This window comes from Mastigoproctus giganteus, chromosome 7 (assembly GCF_048544385.1).
Source record: "Mastigoproctus giganteus isolate SK-2022 chromosome 7, ASM4854438v1, whole genome shotgun sequence".
NCBI lineage: Eukaryota > Metazoa > Arthropoda > Arachnida > Uropygi > Thelyphonidae > Mastigoproctus > Mastigoproctus giganteus.
This window is the reverse complement of record NC_143581.1, coordinates 16,444,490-16,471,221: the sequence shown is the minus strand read 5'-3', so window position 1 is coordinate 16,471,221 and position 26,732 is coordinate 16,444,490. Positions and strand designations below refer to the sequence as shown.

The window sequence follows — 26,732 nt, the reverse complement described above, 5'->3', positions numbered from 1 at the left end:
TTTTTTTCCTTCATCTCCGTTTCCTCTGCTTTGACCTTATTTTCCATTTATCTCCATTTCCTCTCGTTTTGCTCCAATTTATCCTTTATCACCGTTTCCTCTCCTTTGATTATATATTCCTTTTATCTCCATTTCCTCTCATTTTTGGTTCTATTTATCCTATATCGCTGTTCCTTTCCTTTTTGTTCTACTTTTCCTTTATCTGAGCTTATCCTCTGGTCCTATTTTTTCCTTCATCTCCGTTTCCTCGCCTTTTCCTCCAATTTGTCCTTTATCTCCGCTTCCTCTCCATTGCTGTTATTTTATCTCCATTTCCTTTCCTTTGATCCTGTTTTTCCTTTATCTCCGTTCCCTTTCCTTTTTTCTCGAATTTATCCTTAATTTCTGTTTCCTCTCCTTTAACCCTACATTTCTTTTATCTTCATTTCCTCTAATTTTTGCTCCTATTTATCCTATGTTTGTGTTTCTCTCATTTTTTTTTCTCTATTTTTCCTATATCTGAGCTTCTTATCCTCTGGTCCTATTTTTTCCTTCATCTCCGTTTCCTCGCCTTTTGCTCCAATTTATCCTTTATCTCCGCTTCCTCACCAATGGTGTTATTTTATTTTATCTCCATTTCCTTTCCTTTGATCCTGTTTTTCCTTTATCTCCATTTCCTCTCCTTTTTCTCCAATTTATCCTTAATCTCTGTTTCCTGTCCTTTGATCCTATATTTCTTTTATCTTCATTTCCTCTCATTTTCGCTCCTATTTATCTTATATTTGCTTTCCTCTAATTTTTTCTGTATTTTTCCTTTACCTGCGCTTCATATCCTCATTTCTAATTTTTTCCTTCATCTCCGTTTCCTCTCCTTTGACCCTATTTTTCCTTTATCTGCGTTTCCTCTCCTATTTTTTCTATTTTTCCTTTACCTGCGCTTCTTATCCTCTTGTCCAATTTTTCCCTTCATCTCCGTTTCCTCTCCTTTGATCCTATTTTCCCTTCATCTGCGCTTCTTATCCTCTGGTCGCATTTTTCCTTTTTTTTCCCGTTTCCTCTCCTTTTCCTTTTTTTCTTCAGTTTCTTCCTATTCCTTATCATTCAAAATTTATCCTCTTTCGCGTCATCGCATCGTTCCATCCGGGTTTTGACTGTCCCCACCTTCCACCGGGTCATGTTTACAATTCCAAGTGGTGCACTCAGTTGACGCACGTCAACAGAGTCACTCTCAATTAGTTCTCCTCTTTATCTACAGAGGGCGAAGTGAAGCAAGGAGTGACGTGCGCTCTTGATGAAAACAGAACCAAATTCCACTAACAATTAATCACAAGCAAACGCAGGTTTTTTGTTCCTTGACAAGCTCATTTGCACAAACAATTACTTAAAGTGCTCTAATTCCTTCGAATGTATAAAAGATCTCTTTGTGCGCATCAAACCACCCTCCTCCTCTCCCTTCCCCCTCAGATGGACCATTACCATCCACAGTACGTGATAATCACATTGCGAATATGTAAACATTTGAACATTAATATAATTGCTGCTTTCGTAGTGATGTTAGCAAGGGTGTTAGGGGACTGAAATCGGTCTAAATGCCACTCGTTCAGCCCCCGTGACTGGTATGCTAAGATGAGTCCTATTAGGACATTCATCATCATCATCTTCGGATGGATTGGAATGTAGAAACATGACATCCACCATTTCAACCGGGAACTACATTACCACTACCATTGACGTCTTTATTATGGATCACTCGCACGAGCTCCGCTAATAGACACGTAAATCTCTCTCTCTCTTTCTCTCTCTCTTAGCTGCGATGACGAATCCTTTCCATTCTTTTAATTCGCTGTCCCAATTCGGTTGCTTGTCCGCCATTGCAATCATAGAAATGAAATTTGCTTCAAAGACTGACGCTATCTTTCGACAAGTTTCGGAACTCTTCCATTTATTCATTAGATAAGTGTTTCCAATTTTTTGGTGAATGTAGTATATTTTCTAAAACTACTATTAAGAGAAATAAGGGTTTATTTGTCTTAAAAGCGATATAATTTCCCACGATGCTTTGCAAAATGGATATCGAGTACTAATTTTTTAGTACGAGGGTTGTTTAATAGAGAATGATCATAATTTTACATGAACAACCGTACTGCTTGCTATTTCTAGCTAAACCGCGGAATTTAAGACCAAGTTGCATTGATAGTAACTGTGCGGTTGACTTGTGCGCATGGTGGGACCTTGGCTGTCGGTATTGAACAGCCTTCTTATATACTTTGTAGCACTGTAAACGAGCCCTCGTCTAACTCCCTCCTTTGAATTAGCTTAAATTCGTTGATGTTGCCATATATTGGGACAATGTAATCCAGCAAGAGAGAGAGAGAGAGAGAGAGAGAGAGAGAGAGAGAGAGAGAGAGAGAGAGAGAGAGAGAGAGTTTTGGTGATGAGGAAGGAAACCCAATTATTGTTCTGGAGGAAATGTTGCAAGGTTACAATTACCTCCTGTAGTGATCTAGCTGTGACAGAGTTATCATCACTGGTGCTTTCATAACTGTGAATGGAAGTAACAATCATTCCGAGATCCACCAATAATGAACCTTTCATTATTCAGCACTGTTATCAAATCACCATAACATGTCCTTATGAAAGAGAAATTCGAAAATTTGGACGTTTCTTGTCTAATGCAAAGACATAGTTAAATAATTTTAATGGCTGCCTCTGTGTTCGTAAATCACTCCCCCTACCACTTCCACATAATATGGTTACCGCACCTGAAGCCCCGAAGTGGGCAGTCCCAGAATTCTACAAACATCACTCGCACTTAAGCTTCGAATCCTTAGTTACCTGGTGTATATGATAACTAACCTAACTCAGCTCTAAGCTGCCTTTCTCCTTCTCCTTAGCAATCGGGAACCTTAGAGAGAACTTGATTGAGGCTGTGGGTGGGAATAGTAGACTGAATGAAGGCGAAATTTTTACTAATAATTGAATTCAGGGCCATAAATTGAAATTCCTGATTGCAGAAATCTTTCTTTTAGATAGTGATTTGCTGATTGTCGGATTGAGTTGACAATTAGCAACTCTCCTTCTGCCCTTTCACTTTCCCCTCATTTTCTTCCATTTCTTTCTCTCTCAACTTTCTCTTTCTTAACGTTTCTCAATGTTCTCTTTCTTAACTTTCTTTCTTCAAAATTTTCTTATCATTCTCTCTATCTTTTTTCACCTATTTCTGTCTGTCTTACTTTTCTTTTTCTATCTTTCTTTCATATTCTCTTTCTCCTGCCGTTCTATTTTCCTTTTTTTCCTTTGTTTCTCCAACTTTTTTTTTTTTTTGTCATTCTCTTTCAATGCTCATTTTCTCGTTCCGTCCTTTGCTTTCCTCCTTCGGCTTTCTTTTCATTCTTTCTCTCTTTCCCTCATCCCCTCCTATTTCTTTACTCATCCTGTCTTTATTCTCCTTTATTGTTTCAGTTTCTCCATCAGTGCATTCTCACTCAATCTATTGCTCCTTCATTTTCTCTCCCTCTGTGTCTCTCTTACTCCGTCTTTTTTGTCCATACTTCTCCTTTCTCCTTCTAGCCGCCTCACGTTTTCTCTTATTTATTTTGTCCTCTCTCTTTCGTCCACCCTTTCCGTATTTTTTCTTTTTCTTCTAACTTTTTCTATTATTCTTTCACCCCTTTCTGTCTGCCTCATTATTCTCCCTCTATTTTCTTATTTCTCTTTATATAGCGATAGCCTCTTCCTCCTCTCTCCTTTTCCATCAGCTTATGAATTCACAATCAACTATCCTTTTCTCCTTCTGTTTCTCTTTAAAGCTGCTCCTTTATCCGTATTTCCCTTTTTCCTCCCTGTCTCCTTTCTCTCTCTCTCTCTCTCTCTCTCTCTCTCTCTCTCTCTCTCTCTCTCTCTCTCTCTCCACTTCCCTCTTTTACTTCTGTCTTTCTCTCTCTCTTTTCATTTTCATTTTATTTCTTTCTGTCTCACTTTATCACTGCCCGCTTCTGTCTTCCCTTTTCCCCCTCTCTCTCTCTGCCAATCTCCTTTTATCTTTTCACCTTCTCCTTTTTCTCATTCTTCGCATAAGACAAACTTTCATCCCATGTATTAAAAGATCTATGGCGATTTTTATCTCTTCCATCTTTTTTAATTTTCCTTCTATCCTCATCTTCTCTGTCTTTCTTCACTCCTTTACTCTTTGTCTCTGATTTTTCTCTTTCAGTTTCTCCATCAACTCACGCATTCACAACCAGTCTCTATCCTTTTCTCCTCGACGCTGTCTCTCTTTAAAACTGCCCCTTTATCCGTATTTCTCTTTTCTCCTACTGGTCTCCTTTCCTTTTGTCTTCTCTCTCTCTCTCTTCTGTTCCCTCTTTTCTTTCTGTATTTCTCTCTCTCTCTCTCTCTCTCTCTCTCTCTCTCTCTCTCTCTCTCTCTCTCTCTCTTCTGTTCCCTCTTTTCTTTCTGTATTTCTCTCTCTCTCTCTCTCTCTCTCTCTTCTGTTCCCTCTTTTCTTTCTGTATTTCTCTCTCTCTCTCTCTTCATTGTATTCCTTTCTGTGTCACTTTATCACTGCTCTCTTCTGTCTTTCTTTTTATTTTCATCTGTCTTCTCTCTCTCTCTGTCAATCCCCTTTATCTTTTTTCTTCTCCATCGATGTCCACTCTCAAAAGAACACATCGAGAGCGTCTATTAAAACGACCCTTTACCAGAGTTTTACCAAATATTTGATAACTTCCTCGCAGAGATGGTGGGAGGGCTAGAACCTCCTAGCCCTCCCCTTCTAATATCCAGGGGGACACTGGAAGGGCTAGAATCTTTTAATCAACTTCTAATAAATCAAGTATCTCTAATAGGATACGACCAAGCAACTGTTCTTGCAGTACCCACTATTACGTGTCCGGGCAGCCCGGATGCACGTGAAGTCGTTGATTGATTGATATAATTATTGGAGCATCTGTTGTCCACGTGATAGCAATCAGCGTTGGTTGGTTGAGGAGGGAAGATTATGCAAGGACCCTTGCGGAACTCGATAATAGTTCCTCACTGGGCAGACATTGTGTGAGTGATGATCCGTGTGTCCATCAAAAAACGCCATTGTTTGTTGTTACCACGGCAACGAGTGGGATCCCGTATGTGGCGTCGCGGTCCCACAACCGGAATTTTAGCCAAAAAAGAATTAATGTCGTTTTTTTTTTCTTTTTTTCCCCTTTAGGTAACATTTGATGGAAATAATGTAGCTGCAGGGGTGTTCTCGTAGGTGTATTTATCTTAGACCGGCCTAATTAGTGGTGATTGCCTTATTCATCATCAGGGGTTTGATCGGAACGCCATCTGCTATTGACATAGCAACAGAGAAAAAAAGAAAACACGATACCATTTGCCTTTTTTAGGCTTAGCTTAATGGGTACTGATTTTTTGTATCGTGCGATGAATGTTATGAAAAAGACACCACTGGTTTTTAATTTCTAAAATTACTTTTTTGGGGGGTGGGGGTGGGGAACAACGGTTCATAACCAGATCTGTTTATTCTATCTATTAACAGTAAAAGCGGATTAGAAAGGACAAGACACGTGTTTCTCCTCCTTGCAAAAAATTTGCTTTATGTTGACTGACTTTTGGACGCCCAGGGGATAGAAATAAGGAGAATAGGAGTAGGAGAGGGGCAAAGGGAGAGAAGAGAAAGGGAGATTTCATCAGGCAAAGAGAAAAGAAGAGAAGAGAAGGGGAGATTTCATCAGGCAAAGAGAAGAGAAGAGAAGAGAAGGGGAGATTTCTTCAGGCAAAGAGAATAGAACAGAAGAGAAGAGAAGGGGAGATTTCATCAGGCAAAGAGAAGAGAAAAGAAGAGAAAGAGTCGTTTCATCTACTCCTCTCTCCTCGATGCCACTATCCTGCAGGAAGTAGGAGAGGGAACAAAAAGAGAAGTTTCATCTAATCCTACTGGAATTAGGAGAGAGAGAGAGAGAGAGAGAGGCTAAAAGAGAGAAAAAGAGACAGAAGTGAAACTAAGAGTGTTAGAGTAAGATGGAAAAGAGAAAATTAAGGAAAAATAATCCTAGATTAGGAGTGAGGCAGAGAGAGAGAGAGAGAGAAGAGCGAGAAAGAAGAGAGAGAGAGAGAGAGAGAGAGAGAGAGAGAGAGAGAGAGAGAGAGAGAGAGAGAGAGAGACTCTCCTCATCTCCTCAATGCATCTATTCTAGAGAAAGTAGGAGGGAGAAGAGAGTGAGATATTTTATCTACTTCAATTGAAAGTAGGAGAGAGAGAGAGAGAGAGAGAGAAAAGAGAAAGAAACGTTTCTTCTATTCTCTATCCCTTCTCTTTGCCTCTCACTGCTTCCAGTAGAATAGAGGTAAAGGTAGAATGAAGGAGGGAGAAGATGAGAAAGAGACAGAAGTGAGAATAAGAGTGTGAGAGAAAGGGGTACAAGAGAAAAACAAGGAAAAATAATCCTAGATTACGAGTGAGGCAGAGAGAGAGAGAGAGAGAGAGAGAGAGAGAGAAGAGAAAGAAATGTTTCGCGTACTCCTCTCTCTTCAATGCCTCTGTCCTACAGGAAGTAGGAGGGAGAAGAGAAAGAGACTTTTCAACCGGAAGTAGGAGAGAGACAAAAAGAGAGAGAAAAGAGAAAGAAACGATCCTTCTATCCTCTCTCCCGTCTCTTTTTCTCTCACTACTTCCAGTAGGATAGGGGCAAAGACAGAAAGAGACAGAATAGAGACTATGAGTATGAGAGAAAGAAGGAAAAGAGAAAAATACGGAAAATAATTCTAGATTAGGAGAGGAGCAAAGAGAGAGAAGAGAAAGAGACATACATATGGAGAACAGGAGCAGCAGAGAGGGAAAGAGAGTTCTTCCTTCCACTCCTACTAGGAGTGGAAGAAAGAACTTATTTGGCCTTTCTATTACTCCTAGTAGGAGTAGTAAAGAGGCAAAGAGAGAAGCAAGGAAGAGAGAGAAGAATCGAGAGAGTGATTGAATAAAAGAAAGAGACAGAAGTATGGGTAAGATTATGAGGGAGAGAAGAGAAAGACAAAAGTGAGACTAAGAGAAGAAAAGAGAAAAACAAGGAAGCTAAGATTAGGAGAGGGAAGAAGGGAGAAATAAGGAGACTAAGAGGAGTAGCAGAGATGCAAAGAGAGAAGGAAAGGGAGAGAAGCAAAGAGAAGCAAAGAGAAAAGGAAAGGGAGAGTAGAGAAGCAAAGAGGACACAGAAAGAGAGAGAAATAAGGAGATTAAGAGAGAGAGAGAGAGAGAGAGAGAGAGAGAGAGAAAGAAGGAAAGAGGAAGAAGAGACAAGAACTAAACTAACAGATGAATGGGGAAAATGAGAGAGAGAGAGAGAGAGAGAGAGAGACTGTGGGCACAATGTATTCTTTCCTTCCCTCTCAACCTGTAGAATGAGAATTGTTGTCTTCTCAGAGCATGCGCGAAGTGGCCCACGACTTTAATTTTAAAGCATTATTCGTGCGTGTTAATCACGTGGGGAACGTGACAGAGTCATAGTTTAGGCTTAGGGGGCCAACTTGGCCGTCCCCAATGGATTCACTTATTCGCACTTTCTCACGTGCAGATTACCACGGGTCGTTGTCCTCGTTGGACAGTTGAAAAGACTCAAAGTTTTATTTTTCTTTCTTTCATGCCACAAAGAACCGGATGTACAATTCACTTCCTTTTAAAGGTTGCGCTAATGAATGCGCGATCGTGGTTATCAGATGCGTTGACGCCATTTGCAAAACCAACAAAATTCTTCTCTTCTGTTCTCGGTCCACCTCCATTCATTTTTTGTCTCACTCTCCTCTTCCGTCTCTCTTTCCCTCTAATTTCGTTGTCACATCTCTTTTTCTCACTGTCTCTGCTGTCTTCGCTCGCTTGAAAATTCTCTTTCACTCTTTCTCCTCTTTCCATCTAATGTCCTCCTTCTTCTCTCTGTCTCTCTCAATGTCCCTTCCTCTCAGTTACAGGACATTTTTTTAATCAATAACAATGCTTTTTTGTGGATTCTATTGTTTACTATTGTTTTTCAGGTATGGTGCCATGGACAGCGTTGCTAGAAGGAAGAACGCTACCAGGGAGACTACAAACACCCTAAAAGCGTGGCTGTACGAACATCGCAAAAACCCCTATCCGACCAAAGGAGAGAAGATCATGCTGGCCATCATTACGAAGATGACCTTGACCCAGGTGTCCACCTGGTTTGCGAACGCTCGCCGACGTCTTAAGAAGGAAAACAAGATGACTTGGGAGCCACGTAACAAAAGCAGTGACACCGTGGAATCGGAAGACAAAACAGACAACTCTGCTTCCCCATCGGGTGACCTGTTGGAGAAGAAAGAAGATGACAGCACAGAACTGTCCAATGACGAAGACAGCCAAGGTAAGTTGGCCCTTTTCAATAGCTCTGAAACCAGAACCACTAAGTAGATGCGTCTCCATTGCTCTTTAGATCCTTATTAACAAACAAGAGAGTATTATGCACACACACTGGCCAAAAATATGGGAACCTTTATTCAGAATCGAATCGGGACATGCCATTCATGGTTCAATTAGCAGGAACAAATGGTCCTACTCCATAGAACGAGAAATGGTCTCAGATCACATCTCATCCTTCCAACTTCGGACGATACACTTCAAACAAATTCGTCAATCAGATTGGAATGTTTCCTCTTTAATGAAGCCAATTGCGCATTGGATCATCTGCTGTGGAGTCCCATACGTCTGCGTGTGCAGCGCATCATCAGTTGAGTCATTGTTCTTGCGTTCCTCATATTGTATTGTGAAGTGTATTGCACAATGATCTGCCATTGAGGACGTACAACGTCCTGTACCACTCGCTCGCCACGAAAGTTGGGCTCTGAGGAGATTCAATTAAATCAAAATGTAGATGGATTTCATTAAAAGATGTGGCAAAAGATTTCTCAATCGCACCCTTCCCACCATTTTCATACTTTTAAAGAATTATGCAGAAATCGTAATTCCCGCTCTTTTTATTTCTCTGTCTGTCTGCCCCTCTCTCTTTTTCTCCCTCTCTGTTACTCTTTCTGTCCCATTTCTCCGTCTCTCTCTGCCTTTCTGTCTGTATCTCTAACTTTATCTCTCCCTCTATTTCTTACTCTTTATGTTCCTCCCTACTTTCCTTCCAGTCTTGCTCTTTCTCTTTTCTCTCTTGTTCGTTTTTTTTCTTTCTGTTTCGTTTTTTCTCTTTCTGTTTCGTGTTCGCCCTTTCTTCATACCTGTCTCTCTTTCTATCCCTTGGTTCCTTTCTCTTCAGTTCTTTCTCCCCTCTCTTGTTTGGTCTCTTTCTGTATCTCATCTCTTTCTTTTTGTCTTTTATTTCCCATTTCTTCATCTCTCTCTCTCTCTTCCTTCTCATTTGTCCTCTCTCTATCTCCCCATATATCACGACACACTCTCTTTCTCCTATCTGTATCTATTTCTCTTCTTTTTTATCTTTTGTTCTTTCCTCATTTCTTTCTCCTCTCTGTATTTCATTCTTTCTGTCTACCTCTCTGTCTGTCTGTCTGTCTCTCTCTCTCTCTGTCTGTCTGTCTCTCCTCCATCACTCTTCCCCTCTTTTTCTTTCTGCTCTTTGTCTCCATGTTCTTCTCTCATCTCTTTCTTTCTTTCTTTCTTCTCTCTCTTTCTGTCTTCTTTCTGCATCTCCCTTCTCTCATTCTTTCTCTTCAATGTGTCTATTCCTCTCTCTGTCTTCCTTTCTCTTCACTGCATCTAACCGTCTCTCTTTCTATCTCTTGTATTTTCTCTCTCTTTTTCTACCTGCATTTAGGCTAACTGGCCCAAAATACACTGAAATGCAAACTTAATATATCGATTCCTCATGGCCTTAGGCACTTTGCTAAATGGAAATCTTCTCTCTCTCTGTCTATCTTGTCTGTCCGTCCTTCGGTTTTATTCATTTGCTGTTACTGGACAGTACTGCGCACTGTGGAGTAATTTTATTGGATGGAGTATCTGATTGGTAAACAATCGCCTAAGACACCGTTGCTATGGCAACGCTCTTCCTCACAGTCTAGACAGCAGAGAAGAAATAATATACTATTTTGCAACACTCTGCATATATCGGTTATTTCTCTTTTTTTTTCCCCTCTCTTAGGCTATTGTTTGATTGTCTATCCCAGATCCGTTGTTTGATTTCTCTCTCTGCTCTATTGTTCTATTTTCTAATCGATGTCTAATGTTTGATGATATATTCTACATTTAATGCTTGATATTAATATATTCTGCATCTAATATTTCATCTCTCGACGTATTCTTTGATTTTCTTTTTTTCTCTCTCATTCTATTGTTTAATTGTCTATCCTAGATCCATTCTTTAATTTTTCTTTCTGGATATATCGTTCTAGTTTCTAGTGCAAATCTGATGTTTGATCTCTCAACCTGTTGTATGATTTTTTTCTCTGTCAGTCTATTATTTGATTTTTGTTCTCTTTCAGCCTGTCGTTCAATTGTCTTTCCTAGATACATTCTTTATATATAGGCCAAGAGGAAAAAAAAATAATTTTTCTCTCTAGGTCTGTTGTTCCATTTTCTAATCTATATGTGATGTTTAATATTACATTCTATATGTGATGTTTGATATTATTTTCTATATGTAACCTTTGATCGTTGGACCTATTGTTTGACTTCCCCCCCCTAATTCCATTGTTCGATTTTTCTCTGCAGTCTATTGTTTGAATTTTCTCTCTCTCAGCCTATTGTTCCATTATCTATCATAGATTTATCCTTTACTTTTCTCTCCGGACCTGTTCTATTTTCTAATCTATATGTGATGCTTGATATCATTTTCTATATGTAATCATTGATCTCTCTTGCTATTGTCTGACTTCTTCCTGTAAGTCTATTGTTTGTTTTTCCTCTCAGTCTATTGTTTGAATTTTCTTTCTCAGCCTATTGTTCGATTATATGTCCTAGATTTATCCTTTTACTTTTCTCTCTGGACCTATTTTTCTATTTTATAATCTATATGTAATGTTTGATTTGTCGACCTATTGTTCACTGTCTATCTTCTATTCATTCCTTGATTTTTCTCTCTGAGCATATTGTTCATTTATAGTTATATCTATATAATGTTTGACATTATATTCTACATCTATTGTTTAATTTAATAGTTGCGATCTATTATTCCATTTTCTAGAGTTGATCTATTTTTTCATTTTCTGGAGTTGATCCATTGTTTCATTTTCTAGTCTCCGTCTATTATTTAATTTTCGAGAGTTGATCTATTGTTTCAATTTCTAGTGTCGATCTATTGTTTGACTTTCATTTTCTCGTGTTGATCTAGAACAGATATGATATCATATGCAGATGATTTAAAGATCTTCACAAAAATAAAGTTGACCGATGAAGCCAAAAATGCCATAGTAACCATCAACAAGACTTTATCAGAAGTACGGCAGTACCTCACGAATTTTGACCTGCAAGTGAATCCTGAGAAATCTGCCATCATGGTATTCTCTCTTAAACCCATACCAACCATAATTCAGCCTGCGATTGACGGAGTCCCGATCCCCTGCGTTGAAAAGCAAAGAGATCTGGGTGTAATCTTCGACAGAAAATTACGATTCCATCATCATATAGACGAACTCTGTGCTAAATTCAACAAGAAACGGTGGGTTGCCAAGCAGCACTTGCTACACATTGACAACACAAACCTGATAAAAATGTATATCAGGATGATGGTTTTTGGAAGTATACTGTATGGAGTAGAGTTGTGGGGCTCAGCTGCAGACACCACAATTAAACCATTAAAAGCCGCTGAATACTGGCTCCTGAAGTGGGCAACCTGGAAGTGTCATCTCCCACCACAGCAGCGCACAACACCGATGGCCGACGCGCTGAATTTAACCAGGTTTTCAGCATTAATGCACGAGAGAAGACTCATCTTCACCGTAAAAATGATTTCCGGGAGAGTCTCAGCACCCAACGTTTGGGACACCGTGTGCTGGCGGATTCCCCAACCAGGTCTCCGCTCCACTCCCAAGCTTCTTGCTCTTCCTTCGAGACTACATTTGAAAGATCGGTTCCTCCCTTATCAGAAGCTCCACCTGGTTCAATCCTTGGATGCTGACTTATTTAAAATCATAGATGATAAAAAGTATAGACGGATCATCCTAGATCTGCACGTGGTCTCCACAACTACCAACTGATCTCAGATCGGTTTGGCGGGGCAAGAGACTCTCAGAAAACTGGACTCGAGGAAAATCTTTTGTTATCACAACTTGTTATTTTTGTATTAGTTTTCCTTTCAAGTCAATGTTATCTGCTATGAGTACTTTTTTTTTTTTTTTTTTATTAATTAATCTTTTAATTTTAATTAATATTTTAATTTTTTAATTTTAATTAATTTTTTAAAAATTAATCTTTATAATTCCGGCGAGGTTATCTCTGCCGTTTGTTAACCCCTGGCATGGTGCCGTGAAGGGTATTGTATGGTCGTGGTACCTGCGTGTACCGATGTACTGTACAATAAAGATCTTATTTATTTATTTATTTATTTATTTATTGTTTAATTTTCTAGTTTCGATCTATTATTTCATTTTCTCGTGTCGATCTATCGTTTCGTTTTCTAGTGTCGATCTATTGCTTCATTTTCTAGTCTCGATCTATTATTTCATTTTCTAGTCTCCCTCTATTATTTAATTTCCTAGTGTTGATCTATTATTTAATTTCCTAGTGTTAATCTATATGTAATGTTCGATCTCTCTAAAAAGTGAACTGACATTTTCTTTCGCTCTATCGTTTCACTTTCTAATGTCCATCTATTGTTTCACTTTCTAGTGTCGATCTACTGTTTCACTTTCTAGTGTCGATCTACTGTTTCATTTTCTAGTCTCGATCTGTTATTCCATTTTCAAGAGTTGATCTATTTTTTCATTTTCTAGAGTTGATCCATTGTTTCATTTTCTAGTCTCCGTCAATTATTTAATTTTCTAGAGTTGATCTATTGTTTAATTTTCTAGTCTCGATCTATTATTTCATTTTCTCGTGTCGATCTATCGTTTCGTTTTATAATGTCGATCTATTGTTTCATTTTCTAGTCTCCATCTATTATTTAATTTCCTAGTGTTGAGCTATATGTAATGTTCGATCTGTCTAAAAAGTGAACCGACATTTTCTGTCGCTCTATCGTTTCACTTTCTAGTGTCGATCTATCGTTTCACTTTCTAGTGTCGATCTATTGTTTCACTTTCTAGTGTCGATCTATTGTTCCATTTTCTAGTGTCGATCTATTGTTCTATTTTCTAGTGTAGATCCATTGCTTCATTTCATTTCTCAACTTATTGTTTGATTTTCTGCCCATAGTTCGTTTGTCCATCCTTTTTTTTTCACCTGCTTATCTGTCCATCTGCCTCCTTCGTTATCTTAATGGACCAAGCGATTATTGCCACTAATGACGGACACCAGCGCCATTAACAGCGACTTGGGCCGCAAATCCTCGCGTTTCTTGAGAGGCGCACCGTAATGTTTTTATGTACGCCGGCCCTCTGAGAAATCACTTTGTATTTATATTTTATAGGTCACTAACCGAACAGCGAATGATCCAGGGACCCGCTTAAGTGTCGATTCGCCCGTGGCAGATTTAATATAGCAAATTGCTGTCGAGGTTATCCCCTTGCACCTAGAGATTGGCCTATGTTCACGCTTTGCCAGGGAGGGCGTATTTTGAGGGGGACCCCCCCGACGTTATGTTGGCTACTATTTATTACACTTAAATGCAACGAACCAGTGTTCTGTACTATTGGTGTGCATGACTTCTTCTCTCTCTCTCTCTCTCTCTCTCTCTCTGGCTCCCGTAGAATAATTTATAGGTAACACTTACAACTGTTAGGTAAGCATTACGGCCCTGCGGGGTTGGCATGCATCCCAGAACGCTCTCGTTTGCGTCTATTTCTTTAATGGTGTACTTGGAACTATTAATGGATTTGTTATGGCCGCTGCAATATTTATCGTACTCCCACCGGGGTTCAAAATAATTTTTTCCACTTCACCGAACAAAGTAAAGCGACGTCTGAAATCTCAGGAAAAGTACGTCTGCTTGTGGGAGTCGGAAAACGGGCAGACGATTTGATTATTGCGGTTCGAAAATCCTCCCGACGCATTTCCGTGGGTGTGTCTCGTGAAGATACTTCGAAATCCCGATAATCGGCGTCTAATTCCCCTTTTAAAATTTATTCGCTAATTAATCTCGAATTTTGTGTATTTCAGGGGCGGGCACAAACGCGGATGAAATAAGCGAAACGTCTGGCAGCACGACAGCGGCAGAAACAAACCGCACATCCATCCATCGCTGCCGCCAAACGTCACGTGACTGGCGTATATAGCGGTTTTGGCTTAAGGGGGGGATTTGTCGCAACTCCGACCTGGGATTAAGTGGGATTGGCACGTGGTGCACCGTTTCGGCAATTACAGAATTGGCTACTACTCCGAGCTATGACCCCATGTGTATACCTACATCCATCACAGATACTGCGGGTCCCTCGCGTTATTTATCTCCATCATCCATAATTCTCACTCACTCCCTCCCCTTACTCCAGGAAAAGCCCCTCGGCGGTATATTATCCGCTGTATTGTTACTCCACCCTGCAGCAGACACGTTGGAAAACAGCGATCATGATTTGAATATTGATATGCGGCCAATTATTTGTTTCGTATGACAATTCTGGAAATATATATATCAACACGCATCGTGCAGACGATATCGCGAGCACCATTGTTAAAGTTCGAAATCGACACCGAAGTGGTAATTTCGTTGGAACCGATCTCAATATGACGCGTCTGCTATCAAAGATGTATATTTCTCATGGTAATTTCACTTTATCTGCCCAATAAGAAATAGATTCAGTGTGGCGCGAGTTCCATTGTTGAACTGATGAAATATGCATCACCCGCGCGCATGATGTTGATTTCGGCTCCACGCTTATACGTCGCGAGCTTCATTGTTAAAAAAAGCAGACGAAATATACATCGAATAGGTACGATTTGAATTCTTGGCGCATTTTTCCATTGCAATCAGCAGGCAGACGATAGACTGAACGTTTGTCAATTTTCAACTGTTCGTCTGAAATTACCGATTTCTAAGCGATTTATGTTTAAAAATAATAATTTTTATTTTAAATACGGTATTTATCTTTTATGTGTAATTACTGTAACAAAATGGCTGATAAAACATTCCTCAAGAGGGCCCGTTTACCTTGAAACCATGTCACTTTTCGCCGCAAATAAAAATCTGCTGTCGTAGTGATGCAGACGACAGTTCCTCGGAACACACACAGAGAAACAATTTTATGGATAACTGACCAATCGGAAATTTTTACGCAGAAGAGATGAGATGATACGAGCGAGATGTACGTGAGATAATAGTAAAGCACTTGGCAGCAGTAATGGACTGCCGATGACGTCACTTCCGACTTTATTCCCGGGTTGTTTTTTTGTGGGAAAGTCGCGACTAGCATTCGAATGAGTCTGCGCGCGGCATAGTTTGGCGACCAAATAATGACGCATTTGATAATGACAGTGTACGTTAAAATGAACGCTTTATTCTTTCATCCCAATTATTGAAATCTACAAGTTAAACAATTGTCTCGTGCATGTTTGTGCATTGTTAAAAGATGAAACTTCGCGACAACAGTGCTGGATGTAGATTTCTGGGTACGTGCAGACGATTAGAGTCTCTCGCGCTGTACATTTCATAAAACGCGTGTTTAACAATAGACGCTCGCGCGGCCGCGTGATTAGAGACGCGTACGAGTAGATTTCAGCGCTGTTTATCGTTTGGATCGTGTAAATTTCCTCAAAAAAATAAATAAATTGCGTTTATTTGAGGTACTGAGAGGTACAAAATGCGGAGTTTAAGCTCGAGCATCGTTGTCTTAATTAAAGAGCATGCGTAAGAATTAATAATGGCCAAACGAACTGCAGTGAACTCGACCAGCTAATGAAATTAGCAGTACTTGTGTGTGTCGTCACTCGCGGGACATGTTTTCATTTCCATAACAACACACCACTGTTCCTCTTTGAGAAGTTTCGTGTCGAGGCATTGCATGTCACACGATAAGGGAAAAGGGAAATATTAGAGACATAAAAGAGAGAGACGCTGGTGTAGGAGGGGGGGGGAGGAGGAGGGCAGGCGGAAAAATGTATATATGGAAAAATGAGGGAGGGTTGGAATTAGGTGAGTGTACCGTGTTAGGTTTTTACAAGCAAACAGGCCAACGTTAGTATCGTTTGATAACGTACGGGTATATGCGTAACCACCCCAGTACATGTCAAACACCGCCACCCCAGTACATGTTAAACACGACAGAATACATTGCTATACATTATCTACTCATTTACAAGCTATAAAAAAAAAAGTGTTCTCTCCTTCTCAGACTTATCTGCGCCTGCGTCACGACACATTCCGGCAATGAGTCCAATGACAAATTCATTAACCTCGAAACAGAAATATTCGATTATTTCTATTAGCTGAACAGACGTACCGTACGATCAGATCAATTTTTTTCGCTTATCGTTTGCTCATCTGGGTCCAAACGATCGCTTTCAACAATGAATAATTGAAAATTTTCAATCGTTTGGAATTGGTACATGTAAATTTAAGGTTTATTTTTATTTTATTTATTTATGAAAATAAATATTATATAAAATATAGTATTTATTTTCATAAATATAGTCTATACGATTACTTCTGCTACATAGTGCAATCTTGTGTAAAGTTCTGATGTAATCTAGCAGGAAACAAGTTTGTATCGTCTGCCGATAATGGTACATATGTTGTACACGGAAATAGTATTTGTTGAAATATAATACCAGAAGACTTAATGTATAATTTAAATTATGGTTTCTTTTAATCTTTTGAATAAAATAAAATAAATATATATAAAAACCTGCAATTTTTATCTAGAGAAAAATTAATTTTTTTCGCTTTTATAAAAAATAAATCAAGGAGAACATCGTCATAAGAAATTATAATTTTTTTTTTAATAAGTTAAATGCGCAGAAAATGTACAATTGTGAAACTCCTGCGCATATTTGTTATTTTTCTCAAATTACCACGCGCATTTCATTGTAAGTATAACAATTTATCGTCTGATTATTGAAAAATTAACAATGCCGCACGCGCAGTATATTTCAAGAATTTAAAACAGGCCACGATTTCATCGTTGGTCAGCACGCGCTGTTTATTTCAAGAATAAAAAAAAAAAAACAGTACCACAATTTCATTGTTGGTTTCCTATGAACAATAGGTCAAAATCTATGCAGCCGACATGGATTTTCCCCCATTGTTGCATTCTTTTCGTTAAATCAACAGTGGGGAAAGTTTCCATAATTATCTTTTAATCCTAATCGAGATGCCTAATATTTAATTAACCTTTGCAGTGTTAATTGTCATAAAGGGAGTGGTGCGTTTGTCTTTAGTGAAGAGATCAACTTGCCAACAGACAACCTTGATGAGAACAAAATAAAAAAAAAAGAAAACCGAATAACTCAATTATCTTCTATGAAAAAAAATTTCTTGATTTATGACACTTTATAAGTGTTTCTTCGCAACAAAACACAATAACCATTCCCCCTCCCCCTTTTGTTTTCACGCATGCCCGGTAGTTAATTCAATGATTAGAATAACGAGCTACCCTTTTTCAAAACATTCGAGGATGTGAAAGAGAAAATTTCGCCTCCTTTAGCTAGTTGGTAATTGGTAGATTTTGTAGTTAACATGGACGCACGCCTGACTGCAAACAATAATCTTGGGGTGTTCACATATTTATCATTATACGTCATTAAAAGGATGTCATAATCAAGATGTAGGTAGGTGAGGTCAGTAGGCAGATTTCAGATTATCTCCACCCCCAGCCTTATAACAAGTTACATAGTGGATTTCAATTTCAGTAGCAGACGAAGAATTAATTACAATTCAAATTATTATGTTAAAAAAAAAAAGCAGACGTAAAGTGTGCCAATTTCAGTTATTATAATAATGAAGCAGACGTAAATTATGTGTAGATTTCAATTTCACCAACCATCAAACTGAAGAAGCAGAGGTAAAGTGTGCTATAATGAAGCAGACGTAATGTGGGGGGTGGAATACATGATTATTATTTTTATTTTATTTATATTAATTATTTTGTTTTTATTTTATTCCCTTATATGAGTTGTTGTCCACCTTATTTTAATTTCCCCACTTACACATCTGACCTTACTTTACAGGAGAATTCCAAATTCAATGGAACTTCTTAATTTAATTCCCTTCGAACAGGCTGAGTGTTCAAAATGACTAAACAAAGACTTCGTTTAAAATATACACAAGATTTTATTACATATATTTACATAAATGAAATTGTTCAATGATCCAGTACATATTATAATTAGTATTGTTTTATTACAGTACAAGCATAAAATCATTGGTTAAGTTTAGTTATATTCTTGTACAACTTCCTCCATTATATCACAAGGCTAACAACATCTTTCTTATGCGACTCCTTTTATACATTACTTAGTAAAACATTCTCTGAATAAATCACTTTTTATTCTAATAGATCAGGCTTGTCTCTCACATTCCAATCTTCCCTTTTTAACAATAAGATTTCTCTGTTTGCAACATTAAGGGTAATCTCTTTCTAATTAGATTATTTATCTTTTCTAATACATTAGCATTCATCTCTTAAATCAAATATTTATCTCAATCCCTAAGTTATGCTAACAACCTCTTTTGACTAGTCAACTTGTGACAGTTCCGTGTATCACATATATAATACTCTTTCTATAAGCCCTCTGAATTATCCCACATCCAAAACTGTTACCTTACTTTATGTTACTCAAGAAAATTTTCCACATCTATGAATCTCCATCTCTTTACCTTTATCTAGAGATCCTTATCTTAATTACACATTTTTAAGTACATATCTCTTATTATATATGTTATAATGTCCCTCTTATAATTCCTAACCCTTGTTTAGAGTCCTATAATTTACAAGCGAATTCTCATGTTATTTAAACACTTACTTCTGATACTGAACAGGATCTTTTTGTAGGGCCTTTCGTTCCTCAATGGGCTGGTCTACGTCTTGATAGGGCATCACTGTGTCTTTTAGGAATTTATGGGCTCGTCCTCGATATTGCTACTTAACTTCGGTTCAGCTATTCTGGCGGACTAGGAATTACAATTCTATCTTCACAGCTCATTTATCTGCGCCTTGTCTTTATCACTGCCTTCAGATGATCGCCTAGGTTTATTTTTCTCCTTACATTACTTATTTTCACGCTGGCCACTTTCACTACTTTCCTATAACGGACAGGTTTATTTCTTCACACACTTCAGTCGTTTGCATACTTGCCTTCCGATAACGGGCTATTCGACTGTCCTTTTCTATTATGAACTCCACTAACTTTTCTTAACTTACGACTGCACTAGACTTATCTAACCTTTCACTATTCCATCTTAACTTCTTAACTTTTTTTCTTCAGATCTCATCTTCACCAAAACCAACAAAAACTCCTCCGAAGCTCACAGCATGGCACAGCACAGCACAGGACAGTTTTCATCAGTTATTCCTTTTTTGTCCATCTCAATTACGCACCGCCCCCTTCTTCTAGCTTTTAACCAATCTTTTCCTTTATATTCACTTTCATTATCTCCTATTCGTGCATTTTAACTTTTCTTCAGCTATACCTTCAGAGCTCATTTTAATAAATTTGCAAAATTTCCCAGGCTGCCACTGCTTTGAAGTTCGCCGTCACTTTGTTAGTGCTTTTAACAGATTTGTTTACACTCTCTTCTAACCTGCGATCGCCGACAGTCAAACGCCAAGGTGATTGCTAACCCAAGCAAAATACTACCTGACCGATGTCACCAGGTGTCCCCGGATCAAAAGGAATGTCCGACAATGTTCAGTCTACAGCCCTTTGTTCTTTACCATGGTGCGAAGTGAAATGTACCTCTAATTGCTAACAGCTTACCGCTCCCTTCTCTAATTCAACCTTCTCTAATTTTTAATCCTTGTGAGTGACCCAGAATAATATTTGTGACCAGTAATGTTTACTGTCCTATTTTGCTATTTCCTAAACTTTAATTTAAATAAATCTCACTCATTTCTAATATATTAACATGTAAGATTTTTCATCTTACAGTAAGTTATGTAGATTTCAATTTCACCAACAATCAAACATATTGAAGCAGCAGACGTAAGTTATGTAGATTTCAATTTCACCAACAATCAAACATATTGAAGCAGCAGACGTAAGTTATGTAGATTTCAATTTCACCAACAATCAAACATATTGAAGCAGCAGACGAAAGTTTTGTACATTTCAATTTCACCAACAATCATATTGAAGAAGTAGACGTAGTAAGTTATGTGGATTTCAATTTCACCAACAATCAAGCTGAAGAAGCAGACGTAAAGTGTGCCGATTTCTCTTTTCGTTATTATAATAATGAAGCTGAAGTAAGTTATGTAGATTTCGTCAACAATCGAGTGAGAAAGCAGACGTACGTATTGCGTTTTACGTATCAATTTCAGCAAAATAGAGCAGACGATAGGCAAAGTATTTTATTGCATCACGAAAACAGACTGGAAATTGCATGATAATTATAGTTTTTGCTGGAATTTGTTTGTATATTTTGTGCAAGGTTCTACCATCCTTCTATCTGAATAAACACGGTTTGGAGGGAGGGTGATATTTTCATTTATCGATATGCTAATATTATCGGATAATTACTTTGTGAGCCTTTTTCATGACCCAATTATGGTTTAGCTCATGAATGAAATATGCTTTGGGGGATGGTGGCGAAATCATAGAAAGAAGAAGAATCTCCAACGATTCTTAGAAACCAGGAGTCAATTTATAAAATATCTTTCCCAAAATTCATCGTCTGATTGCTAGGCCAGAATCTACTTATCTGACTGTACTACGAACGCTGTTTTTTTTCACTAGGAAGTAATCCGGTATTCCTCTTAAAGAAAAAAAGCAGACCAATTGAAACTCATTGTTTATGTCGGCTGCTCTGTCTTCCTTGTAAACGAGAGTGGGGACTTTTGCTTCCGGAAACAGTCTGATGCAGGGCCCACCCTGCTTCAGCAGCTGTTTGCCTCAGGGGGCTTATCACGAGGGAGCCTCACCAGCACTTGATTATGCAAATCACTTTTCTATTGTGCATAAGGGCAAATTGGAATAATTATCCTTAGCTTTTCACCCACAGGTGGTGCGTTCACCCGCGGTACCCGGCCTGCCCTTTTTGGCGGTAGCCTCGAGGAAGTGCTGGAAACATTTTTGCACGCGCCACAGTAAAATAAAAAAATAAAAAAAAAAAGAAAACGGATTTTTTCGAAGAATTAGGCCTAAGGAGACTTACGTATCATTCACATTGGTTGACCAAAAGAAAGCCGTAAATTCACAGTGCCCCCTAGCGGCAATACTGCTGATCTTTAAGTTGGGGGGAAAAATCTTAAATCAATCTCTCCTCTACTCCACCGTTCAGGGATGTTCCCTCAAATTGTTTAAACATTGAAAGATTTCGTAGTTATGTTTAGCAACCGCCAGAGACCGCCACTGTTTACCTCTGGAGGCCAAGGAGTAGTACATAAACTTTCGGACTATTAATCAAGTATTATCAGCACGTGCGTTTTCTAAAAGTACGTGCGGTTGCTCTGGAGACAAGTGTATCCCTGGACATTACACAATGGTCTGTTTTCGGCCTTGAAAAATTGGCTTCTTTGTGGTTTGATTCTCGCCGGCTAACACGTTTTACAAACAGACCCCCTCCCCCCACTCCCCTTCGTACAGTAAGACGAAGGACACAAATGGCTCAGTCTGAATCACCTGACGTTCAATTTTCAAGGAATTTACAAGGAAACAGGTAGATCCAGTCTGTTGTAAAGCGCTTATTTTTCAGTTAGAGTTGTACTTACGTACTCTCCAGGTCCAGTGCAGAGGAGTTTAAGAAACCAATTTTATTTAACCAAGGAGACAAAGGATATACTACGTAAAAAAAAAAAAAAGTCCATTATTTTTAATGGATTAAAAGAATTAATCCATTCTTATTAATTCAAAGAATTAACCCACATGTATTCATTCTTAAAAGATACTACTCGGAGAAGGATGGAGCAAAGGAAATTTGGAATTCAGGTTGGCAAATTAACCCTCAATGATCTGTGCAGTTATCTCCAGAGGTCCTACTCAATTATCTTCAGAGATTACAGTTCTCTTCAACTATCTCCAGCTCTTAATAAATCAAAACCTTCAATGTTGCAGCCTTCTCCCAATCCTGAGTGTCATCGAAGATGGGTAAGAAGAGCAGAAGTCCCTTTATTGTGAAAAAGATTCTCCCAATCTTTCAATAAAACAAGATCATTTAACTTGACCCTACAATTAATCAGAATAATATTTCAATTTACGATCTTCCAAACCTTATAATGAATTAAAAGATTGATCATCGAGTCCACCAGATGATCCCCAGCCTCAGTGATCTGGTTCTTCACATAAATCAAAATGTCATTTGTTGGGAAAATTATCTAATTGAAATGGTAATTTTATGGGGGGACTGTGTTCTTCTGATTCTGACAATGATCACATAAGGTCGTGATCAAAGGACAACCGATCACATAATGCACGAAATTTGTAGCAAATTACATCAACGCCTCATGCCGTTAGTTACCTTGGCACAACTTACAAGAAAACATCCTTCTAATAAACTAGGAATTGGTGATTTCCTTCTCCTTTGTAACCATCCAATCCTTTCAATGAATTCCATAATATTTTTATCTGTGAGGGATCCCTTGATTCTTCGAATAGAATTATAATATGATTTTTCTCATTAGTGACCTCTGGATCCATCCCAACCAATAAAAAGACTATTGTCAATATGGTGGTTTCATGGTTCTTCTAAGGATTCAAAGAATATGAGCTTAATCTTGTGTTCCATCCACAAAATCAACATGATAATTTGAGTTACCAATGGCGTCGATCAATACATATACAATGCATCAAAAGATCATTAAAAGATCATTGACACATTGTTTAATGTGTCTTTTGGCACATTAAACAATGTGTCAAAAGATCAATACACCAATATTATCTTTCTGATCAATTATCTCCTCATTCTTTTCAATTAAACAATTGAAAGAACTGTTCTTTTCATGAATCAGAAAAGACTTGATTATCTGGTCCCTTCAATGGACCAGAAAAGATTCAATTATCTGGTCCATTCAATGAAACAGAAAGCATTCGATTAGCTGATCCCTTCGACGGATCAGAAACGATTTCATTCTCTACTCCTTTTAAAGAAACAGAAAAGAACTGATCTGATATATTAACTGAATCACAAAATATCAGTCACGTGTCTTCTGATTCCTCCAATAAATCAAGATCTCTTTCCTGATCACGGATCCTCTGGTCCCCTTGAACTGATGAAATGATTATTTATTAAAACAATTGGTTTCTTACTATAACAAAGAACCATTTTTCTTCATAATTATCTGATCCTTCCAAATATTCAAATAATCATTTGTCTCAGGAATGATGTTTTGATTTCTACCATAAATCAAAAAAAAAAAAAAATGTTCGAATCATTCCAATGGACCACAAGGGATCATTTTATCTAACCACAGGTTCCTCACGCTTGCAAAGCATCACCTGATTATTTAGTGATCGAATTCTTTCAAAAATGACTGTTATTTTTGATCAGTGATATTTTGATCCTTTCAGAATCCAAGACAATAACTGAAAATCAAAGAATAATCCTCACAAGCGTTCCAATATGATTACCAGTCTGATAAATGATCTCTTAATCTTTATCAAAATGGAAGGATCAGATCGCTTGGGAATGTCATCTGATCCTTCCATCGAATCAAAGTACCCGTCTGCTAGGGATCTTTTGGCCCATCGTCTGCTGATCTTAAGCTCCAAAAGTTTATTTTTGTTGTCTGCGCACTTTTCTCCACACGACAGCGTTCCACTGAAAAAAGACAAAATTGACTGGAAGGACAGAAAACACTTTTAACTTCGATATCAGTAATGAGTGACATTGAAGTTTACTTTGAGTGACATATATCCTCATTTTCTTACAATTACAGGCGTCCCAACAAGGCTAAGTGCCCACATGGGACGCTTGGTTGCAACTCCAAATTCCTGCGAACATTATTAGTGGACACTCAATCATATTTGTGTCTTCGTGATGTGTGCATCTCCTTTGAGGGACGATAAGTTAAAATTACAGAAGCAGACGTGTCACGAATTTGCACACTAAGCACGTGGTCCTTTTAGATCCAACAGATAGAGTTAATTTGAAGTTTGCAAGGCGAAGACTCTAACCTCATCTCGTTAATTTAAGTCAAAAGTCCTTCATATTTTTCCTATTATTGCAATATCGTCTGACTAAAAATGATCTTTTAGAAGGAAAATATTGACAATAAAATTGGTTATCAGACGAGTGACAAGCCATGGAAAGAGGGATATCTCACTCAAGCAGAAGATATTTTAAGAAAATATTAAAATTTGTAATTTTTGCAAATATTTATGGCGCCAACCGAAACATAGCAGACGACTTCCACAAAAACTGAAAATGGTGCGCAAGCGAAACAATGTATGTACATTTCTACAACAGTTAAAAATAATGCGCGAGCGAAACAATAAATGTACATTTCCAACAGATAAAAATGATGCGCGAGCGAAACAATAAATGTGCATTTCTACAACAATTAAAATTATGCACGAGCGAAACAATTAATGTATATTACTACAAGAGTTAAAAATAATGTGCGTTCTAAACAATGAAGCAGTTTTCTAATACAGACGAAAAATGATGCACGCGTAAAGCAATAATGTACATTTCTATCATTTTAAAGCAATTTATAGAAAAATTGGAAATGATTAGTAAAAGAAATAGAAGCTATCTTATTATATAATACATAAAATTTGTGTTTTGTTTAAATGTTTGCCGATTGTTGTAAAATAACAAAATCACTAAAAGTGTCTTTTTTATTTTATTGACCCGCAGACAGGCCCTCTTTGACGACGGAGACTCCAGGAAAAGAGGGAGACCTCAGGCGACAAGCGATTATCGATGTTTCGCTGTGTCCGAACGTCCTGAAGTCGGAGGCCGATTGCTTATCTCTGTCCTTAGGCAACTATGGAAGTCACTTGGGTTCTCCGACAAGAGACAGTCAGCCTGGGGAGCCCCCAAGTCCAGGTGCCCCGCCATCCGCTCGCCTACCTCCCGCCGGCGATCCGTCGGTCAGCGTTAATTGCTCTCTCGGTGCCGAGGTCGGAGTGGTGCTAAGTGGCAGACCGAAAATCTGGTCTCTGGCGCACACGGCCACGTCGGACAGTCCGCCAATGCTGCGGAGGTCACCGGTCGGGGGAGTGTTGTCTCAGATGCCAGCTCATCACACGGACGCTTATGGTGCCGCTCCGGGAATGCTACCTCCGTGCAATTCGTCAACCAGGTCTGTGATGCCGTGCTCCGACGCGACCCGGTGCGACGCCAGCGTCAACGGATCGTTCGCGGACCCGGCAGGCGTCGCTGACGACATGTCTCCGCAGCGAAGCTGGATGAACGGCGTCGTCCTGAGGAACGGGGACGTGGCCAAGCAGACTTTCAACGGTGCGCCGCCCCCCTCCGAACTGGGGTCGTGTATCGAAAGTGGTGACAGACTGACCCCCTCCGCGAATCTGACAGTGTTTCCCCCCTCGAAAACTATGATGGGAACGTCTCTGTTTGGACCCAAAATGGATTGCTTAGGAGACGGAGCGGACTCGGTACCTCTGTTCCCCACATCGGACAGTCTGAGGTCAAAGGTTTCGAACCGGTTGACGTCGACGACGGGGTTCTGTAGTGCGGCGGTCAGTTCATGCGCCTCTCATGTGGCTACCAGTGTTGAGTTCAGCAGGCCTCCACCCCCTCTAATAAGGGGCCCCGTGGGTTACGTGCTAGACAATGGCTCACTCCTGCCTAACAACAGTCCCAGAGAGGTCACCGCCCCTTCGCACGCCGAAAGGATGGACACAGGTAATATAGCTTTCTTGAACTTTCTTATTTCTTAATGTAATTTTGGCAGATTGTATCGAATTGAAATTGTAATTCAATCAATTCAGGATTGAAAATTGTAATCAATTTTAACTATAAAAATGATAGCAAGTTCCAGAGTGCTCCTTTACAGTTCATCTAACGCATTTCAATGTTTTGATGCGCATATACGCATGGTCATTGGAATGGTCGTATCGCAAAATGTTCCCTTCATTTTTGGAGGGGTGGTTACGTGGTTTTCTTAAAACCGCCAAGTTTTTAAGATTTTCTTTTATCGGACATATTATTCCAAAGAGGCTTCAAAGTTTCTTATAAATTTTGTGAAGATGGTAGACGTCACTTAGTTGAGAAAGAACCCGCATATCTTAGGACTGTGCTTTGGGTCATTGTCTTGTTGTAATATAAATTTCTTCCACAAAGTCGATGTCCAGGGATGTTCGTGAATGTTTTCTTAAAATTCCTTCAATTGTGACGATGTCACCCACTCCAGAAAAGCAGAAGAAACTCCAGATCATGATGGAACCGCCATCGTGCTTGACACCATTTTTTTTTCAGTTGATCGTCTCACGTAAACTCTACGCTCGAATCCCAAAATTTCAAATTTGGATTCATCCGTCCACAGTACGTTTTTCGATTGTTCAGTGTTGATGGCCCAAGCCAACTGTTTCTTTCCATTTTCCAGTTTTAAGAAGGGTTTTTGGACCTCTACACGACCATAAA

At 38.8% G+C, this 26,732-nt stretch overlaps 1 protein-coding gene across 1 annotated transcript in view; it reads left to right on the top strand.

Annotated features, from left to right (window-relative positions):
- Positions 1-26,732, top strand: part of LOC150082580 (iroquois-class homeodomain protein IRX-4-like) — a 91,376-nt gene that overhangs the window by 49,804 nt on the left and 14,840 nt on the right. The window contains exons 4-5 of the mRNA XM_090377537.1: positions 7,999-8,348; positions 24,984-25,994. Of these exons, the coding sequence (XP_090233663.1) occupies positions 7,999-8,348; positions 24,984-25,994 (1,361 nt within the window). The remainder of the gene's footprint in view (positions 1-7,998; positions 8,349-24,983; positions 25,995-26,732) is intronic.